Here is a 7,930-nt window from a genome sequence, read left to right as displayed (position 1 = left end):
GACAACGCAGGAGGGGAAGGCCCTCTATGAGGTGGATTGATTCAGTGACTGGGATAATCGGGATGGGAGTGTTAGAGACAGTGCGACTGGCACAGGACAGAGCAGAGTTTAGGGCTGTTTGTACATAGGGTCGCTATGAGTCGTAAGTGACTCGACGGCACATAACAACAACATAAGAACAACAACATGCCCAACGTAGGCGAGACGAAGTCTGTCCATTCTTCCCTCTAAGGAACATCCTGGTTGCACTTTCTGCAATACCTATTTGTTCATTCTTTTGGCAGTCCATGGGATATTTAGTGCTCCTCTCCAGCACTGCAACTTTCAAAGGTCTTGATTTTTCTTGTGTCGCCTTTATTAACTGTCCAATTCTCAGGTGCAACTCAACTAATTCAAAAGACCATGAGTTGAATCAAGTTCACTTTAGTCTATAAACTGACATTATTACTCTTTAGCATTCTGGAGAGAGCCTTGACTGTAGACTTTCCCAGTGCAATACATCTTTTGCATTGATTTCCTGACTGCAAAGGTGATTATTTGTGAATCCAAGTAAGATATAAATAATTGACAATTTCTACCTTTTCTCTATCTACTATGATGTTGTCTATTGGCCCAATGGTGAGAATTTTAATTTTCTTGATGTTGATATGTAGACCATACTGAAGGCTGTAGTCTTTGATCTTCTGCAGCAAGCGTTTTCACTCCTCCACACTTCCAGCAAGCCAGGTTTTGTGATGTGTATAATGCAGGTTGTTGATGAATCTGACGAGTCTCTTCTTCATAACGTCCAGCTTCTTGAATGATTTATTTTTTCAGCATAGAAATAAAACAGGTATGGAGAGAGGACACAGCCTTGACATGCAACTTTCTTGATTTTAAACCATGTAGTGTTCCCTTGCTCTGTTGATCAACAGCTTCCTGGTCTAGGTATATAGGTTTTGCAAAATGAACACAGTTAAGTATTCTAGGATTTCCATTCTTCTCAATATTTTCCAAAATTTGTTCCAATCCACACTGGATATGATCCAAATGCCTTTTCATAGTTAATAAAGCACAAGCAAACATCTTTTTGGTACTTCCTGTGTGTAATAGCCTCTTCTAAATCCAGTCTGCATTTCTGTCTATGTACTGTTCTGTTTTTTAAATAATCTTCAGAAAGATTTTACTTGCAGTCCTGTTATATTATTTGATAATTTCCACATTCTGTTGGTTCACCTTTTTCGGGAAGGGGAAAATGGCCAGGTAGCTATCTACCAAATTTCTTGGCATAGCCTGTTGAACCTAACCAGGGCTGCATCTGTCTGTTGAAACACACCAACTGGTACCTCATCAATTGCCATGGCCTTATTTTACTGCCAAAGCCTTCAATGAAGTTTGAACTTCTTCCTTCATCACCACTGGTTCCTGATCATATGCTTTTTTTTTTTTTTAAGAGTTTACATTCATTACCACAATGTTTTTAAATATAAGGATATGACAGTTAAATTTATGTTTTGGAAAGGTTACTCTGTGAGAAAAAAGAACTGGCGTCAGAAGAACTAATGCAGAGGCTGCTGGTAACAGTGGAGGATAGAAACAAAACCTCAAAATAGGAAGTGCTGAGGAGGGAGAAGAAGGGATGGGAACATCTCAGAAAACAAGCAGCTTCATCACAAGGGGAGACTTTGCAGTCTCCCTGTTGATACACTAAATACCAGATCATATGCCAAGTATAAGGGGCACAAGATGATCCAGATATTATTTCCCTCTAGAGGTTAAACCGGGTGGCTTCTTGGAGGCAAGGATTCTGAGGCTCCGTCTAACATACTTTGGACATGTTGTGAGGAGAGACCGGTCCTTGGAGAGGGACATCATGCTTGGTAGGGTGAAGGGACGGCGCAGGAGAGGAAGGCCCTCTATGAGGTGGATTGATTCAGTGACTGGGAAAATTTTGATGGGTGTGTCAGAGACAGTGCGATTGGCACAGGACAGAGCAGAGTTTAGGGCTGTTGTACATAGGGTCGCTGTGAGTCGCAAGTGACTCAACGGCACATAACAACAACACAACAACAGAGGTTTAAGAAGCCAAAGGTGGGTGACTTTTAATCTGCTGCCCTTGGACCTGTCTTACATTGTTTTTGTTCAGCTATTCCTCTAGGTCGTATAGCCCTGGTGTACAAGTTGCCATACCACGTTCACTTTTAGTTGCTGTGAGGAACACCGTGACACTGGTGTGTCAAATGTGTTGATGATTGGCTACCCAATGCAGACAGAGAGTGGGGTGGAGCTCCCCGATTAAAACAAGCTTGGAAAGAAGAGTGGCATCCACTTCCATAATAGCTTGCCTCTGGAAACCCTATAAACCTGGAGAGAGGATGAAAGGCACCCAAGTGTTGAGGACTCTCCTTCATAGGGTCGCTATGAGCCGCCTGTGACTCAACGGCACTTAACAACCAACAACAACAGAGGTTTGAGAGGAACATTGGGTGGCTTTGTGGGTAAAGAGTTGTGCTGCCAACCCAGAGGCAGGTGGTTTAAATCTACGGCTTTTCTGAGGGAGAAAGAGGTGCAACCTCCTCCCATATGATTTCTATCCTCTGAAAACCTGCTGAAGGGTCAGCTATGCGTAGACTCTAACTCACTGGCACATAATGACAACAGAGGTTTGATAGTTACAGTCTTACTGAATCGAGTCTATAATCTATTGAAATATAATAAATATTTCATGGATCATATTTTCTTCCACTACCATCTTTGGAGTACTCACTGAGGTAGAGCCTCATGTTGGACATCACCACTGTGGTATATTCTCAATTGTGCTGTACACCAGCTTGCAAATAGGAGGCCTTTTAGCATAGGTAGTTTGAGACAGTCAGGATGTAAAGGCTACTAATTGTCCCCTAATCCTGTCTATAATAAGAAGATTTTTTTGTCAACAAATGCAGCTCTCTTGTTTAAATCTGACAACATACCAAGTGAAGTGCTCAGGTGCAACTTGACCTTGTAAAGATTACAGCACAGAAAACCTTATAGGGTGACTCTACCCTGTGTTAGGGAATTGTTGTGTAGTGTCAAGTTGGGGACAACCAATAGCTGATCCTCCAGTGAGTTTTCAGAGACAATTAATCGCATGGGAAGAGTCTGCCCATCCATCTCCCAAGAGAAGCTTCTGGATTTGAACCCTGTGCTTTTGGGACTGAAGCGCAGCTTCTTATCACTAGGCCAGTTACCAACAGCATTATCATCTCTTTATTTGTCAAAGTAATGCTACTAGTAGGACCTCTCGTGGCCTAAGTGGCAAGAAGCTGTGCAGCAATCCTGAAGGCACACAGTTCAAGACCATTAGCTGCTCTGCAGGAGAAGGATGGGCAATCTCCTCCCGTGCAATTAATGGCCTCGGAAAACCTGCTGAAAGGTCAGCTATGGGTCAGTTCTGATTCTACAGTACGCAACCACCACCACAATCCTACTGGTAGGTCCAATGATCTCTCTCTTAAAGACAGGAAAGAGAAGGAAAGAAACTGTTCAAATATCTTTGATTCCCAAAGGTTACCTCATTACTCATTAAAAATGCTCCCAGAATTTTTAGTTTTCAGGAAGCCTCTAATGCCCTTCCAAAGATTTTGTCACTCCCTCATCAGCCCTACTGTGCCTGGTTCTTATTTTATTTTATTTTTTATTTTGCCTCTCTTGTGCTATATTGTAATACATAGATAATTAACAAGACTGTATCCCATACTGGAATATGCTTTTTGAAGGCAAAGCCTGGCTTTGTTTCATCTTTGTTACTCACCCTGCAGAGTGTCAGAACACAACATATATGCACAAGGGTCTAGTCAGTCTCCTTTATGACTTCGGAGCCACATTAGTCCTTCATCCAGATTTGCCCCATGGCCCTGGGCCATGAGCTTGATGTACCTCAGCTTTCCTCCCAAACTCACATAGCACTTGCAAAGCCCATGCCTAGGATTCACTGCTGTTACTTGCCAGTTGAGTTGTTAAGAATTAAAGGAAGAGATTTCCCACTGAAAGGGAACAAGTGTGGACACCTCAGATTCCTTAGAGCAAAGTCAGTATAATTATGGCCAGGAGGACCCAAGATAACGGCCAAGCACCCTGTCCTGATGTGCTTTGCAAAATATTCTTACATTTATATGCTGTTTTTATTTTTCTTGTTTCTTCTGTCATTGTTCTCAGCCTCACAGGCAAGCCAGCAGTGTAAACAGAAGAAGCAGCACAGACTTTAGTCATATCAAGACAAGGATTGCAATCTCGCTATGTCCCTCACCAGCCACATAATTTTTAGAATTCCTTTTCCACATGGTTATGCTGCTAACTGAATGAACTTCTAAATGAAGAAAGTACCAAGGGAAAGCTTGTATGCTCCATCCCTTCAGTGCTGGGGGGTGAAAATGGGAGTTAAAAAAAATTCCTTCCTTTTAGCAGTGGAGAAAGCTCTGGTGGTGTGGTCTGGAGGGAGCTGCACTGCTTAATCCAAACGTTACGCCTTTCTGGTGGTTTGAACCCACCAGAGGCTCCAAGGAAGAAAGAGAGGCAATCTTCCCCTGTGCCATTTACAGCCCTGGGAACCCGCTGGAGGGATAGCTATGAGTCTGTTTTGACGCAACAGCAATGAGTTTGATGTGCTTTTCTCTTTTTTGAAATAGTAGTATGAAGAGTAAGTGATTGGCCAGCGACAAATGCTTAGCACGGTGCCTAGCACAGAATAACTCAGTGAATGAAGTCACTATGATTATATTACAATTGAAATGGATAGTCCTAGAGCACAAGTGATGACTCCAATGGCTCACAGCATCATTGAGTGGAGAGCCTTTCATCAACAAACAGCAGACTCGTTAGAAGAGTGAACTCTTCAGTGTTCCTGTGGCTCCCAGAAATTAACAGTGTTCGTGCCTACTAGTAAACAGTCCCCACCACTAACCCCCAGCCTCCAAAACAGGCATGGACACCACACCCAGCCCGGTATTAACACCACATGGCAGGAACATAGACTCCTGTCAATCTAGATTTCAGACTAACATTACAGATCTTCTAACAGGTAGAAGCATGGAGGCCAAGCCAAAATTATCAAAACACGCTTCCCTGCGAACCCAGGCCTCCTCATTCTCATGAGCAACATGGCACAGGCATCTAGTCAAATATGAGAATGGTACATGTGACCACTGATTGTTTTTTCTTTTTCTGAGTCCACACCTGTCCAGACCTAAAGTGACACAGAGATTTGAGAATCACTTAGAAACATTTGAAGCACTGGTAACAGATAACCTGAGAGGGGAAAATGGCTTTGTTTGGTGATGAGGAGGGCGGGGGGTGGGGGGGAAGTGCTGGTTACAATGCCTAAAGGAGCCTCCCCACCCACTTGCTGAGGCACCAGCAGAGGAAGCTGCCCATTCTGGAAACGGTAACATATTGGGACGGATGGCAAAAGCCCTAGTAGCCTACAGAAATAGGAGTGTTTTGACACTAGGATCACAATCTTTCAAATGAAAGTTATAAGCACAAAAAACCCCTTAAGAAATAGACTACTTGCAAGCTTTCTACACTGACACAAAGCTTCCAGAGGCAACAGACTCAACTGTATTCCTGAGGCAAAGGAAAACCACAGCTCTCTTCTCCCTTCCCCACATCTACCATGTTGAAGTCCATTGCATGAGCTCAAAGGACTCAGAATATTAAAAGTTTATTACGTACCACATCATTTGGGAGACTCTGGAGGTCATCAAAGGGAGTTTCCAGGGTGTTGGTGTCCACGTTCAGGATCACAACATCATCCAGAGCCATGTTTCTGACTTTCTGCAAGTGGGGTGGGGGGGGGTGGGAAATCCAGAAAAGTAAGTCACTGATGCACAAATACTTTCCCTGGTCTTCTCCAAAAGAATAAGAACAGAGAAGAAAAGTGACAGACATTTGACAAAGCCTTAGCTGTGGTGGGTTCAGTACCAAGTACTCCACATTTGTTAGCTCATCAGTCTCTTACCAAAATTCCGTGAGCTTGTATGATCATCCCCCAAGTGTCCAGGGAGAAACCAAGCTCAGAGTGAATAAGTAACATGTCCAGACCACAAAGCTATGAAGTCAAGAGCTATCTTCATATCCCAATTCTATTAATCTGTCACCTCTCTATTTTCCTTTTGAAATTCTACAAACCCCAAATAATAACCGAAAAAACTTCAGAGGCCAAAGTCTAAAGATCTAACACCCTGGTCCCAGGAACTCTGATCTCCAGCTATGTTCTCATGACTGTAACATTCAATCTAAGCCCCTCTCAGATACTAAAGGCAATCTGTCTATTTCTCTTTCCATATCTTGCCATTTTTTAGTATGGCCTGTGGTCTACAGTTGAGTGTTAACATTTTATTTAAACATTAAATAGGCAGGTCAGGCTTTTAATTTGGTCCTCTCTTCCCAAGAAATCCAGCTAATAAGGCTCAAAGTGTCTGTTCACTAGCTCTTAGTCTATTGGCACAATAACAGAAGGGATAGAGAGACTTACATATGGTAGGAAGGTGCTTGTTCATGGTTGGGAGCTGTGTGTTGGGGGTAAGTAGAGATTAAATGATATGGAAAAATAGAGTCCTCATCTGGCTACCCATTGTCTGTGGAACTACAAGACTGTGGCCTTGCTAAGTTGTTTATTTTTAATCTTATGATTTACCCACTGCTAGAACTCATCTCTTCCCTTCTTCTGCCAACTTACCAACTCCAACTTCATTCAGTCCTTATACCTCCTCATACGAAAAAGCTCATTCTTTTTGAGTTTTTAACTTCAGAATTTTAGCCTATATTTTATTATTTAAGAAGACAGACTGTAACATGCTTCTCAAACTGAGACACCCATGAATGTGAAAAAACTGTTTCATACCACAGTTAAATACATTAAATGACCCAAAGGGCCACACTGGAGATAAGGGGTCAGATTCATTCTTAGCTATCCTTGGAGCCAGTGCAGGTGTTGTGCAGGTGTGCATGGCCCAAGATGCCCAGCCTGACAAACTGGGGCTGGAATCTGCTGACCTGCGTGGCTACCGAGTGATATCCATAAGGAGTGCTTCCTTTCCTAATTCACCCTGAGCACCATGTAGGTGCAGGACAGAGCTGGCCATCCTGATGGGTACTGAAGCCTAAGTGGGCTGAAACGGGAGAACAACTACAATGGACTGGCAGCCTATTAGTGCTTTCTCTGTGCCTTAGCTATCTCATTTAATTCCTGTCATAACACTGCAAAAGTGTACCTTACTGCTCTCATTTTGTTACTGGAGAATAGTAAAGGTCAGAGAGGTGAAGGAGGTTGCTGAGGTAACAAGAACTGGCCTCCTCTGCAGTCCCGGCTTTTCGCACTGCACTATTCACCTTCTCATCATTGGGAAACCTCAGTGAGACTGCCTTCCTTCACAGCCCGCATCACTCTGTGCCTCGCCATCCCTTTTACATGCCTGCCTGGAGGCACTGGGCTGTAGACTCCATCAGGGCTTCTCTGTTTAGCCAGTCATAGCACAAGGACCAGCCCTTGGCAGAATATTTGGCATTTGCTAATAGCTTACTAATGTAGGTTAGCATTTGCTCTCTTTCAAATTCAAGGCTCTAGAATAGAATGACTTGAACAAGACATTTTGTGACCTCTCCCCACGGACAACAGAGCCATGCTGCTGAGAAGGCTCTTAGGGCTGAAAAATATGCCCCAGGTAAGGGAATCCTGGAGCCTTTCCATTTAGCATGGACAGAAGTCTCTAAATTCTTCTAGTAATTTTTCCAAGCCATTCACAGCCTATCAGTCAATTTGTAAACATTTTCTAAGTACTTATACGGTCCAGGAGCCTAACAGGAGAGATAAGACTACCTTCTTCTGAGCTTATTCTGCCATCCAAATTCTAATACTCACATTAACTGACTCAATATTTAAAAAAATTAATATAAATTTAAACTTCTCATA

At 43.0% G+C, this 7,930-nt stretch overlaps 1 protein-coding gene across 1 annotated transcript in view; it reads right to left on the bottom strand.

The window, feature by feature from the left end:
• Positions 1–7,930, bottom strand: part of DENND1A (DENN/MADD domain containing 1A) — a 311,879-nt gene that overhangs the window by 221,055 nt on the left and 82,894 nt on the right. Inside the window, exon 4 of the mRNA XM_006892585.1 lies at positions 5,692–5,793. Coding sequence (XP_006892647.1) covers positions 5,692–5,793 — 102 coding nt within the window. The remainder of the gene's footprint in view (positions 1–5,691; positions 5,794–7,930) is intronic.

Source organism: Elephantulus edwardii, unplaced genomic scaffold, assembly GCF_000299155.1.
Source record: "Elephantulus edwardii isolate Elephantulus edwardi_28Jun2011 unplaced genomic scaffold, EleEdw1.0 scaffold00116, whole genome shotgun sequence".
NCBI classification, from domain to species: Eukaryota; Metazoa; Chordata; class Mammalia; order Macroscelidea; family Macroscelididae; genus Elephantulus; species Elephantulus edwardii.
The sequence above is the reverse complement of the archived record's forward strand: the minus strand, read 5'-3'. Positions and strand labels throughout refer to the sequence as shown.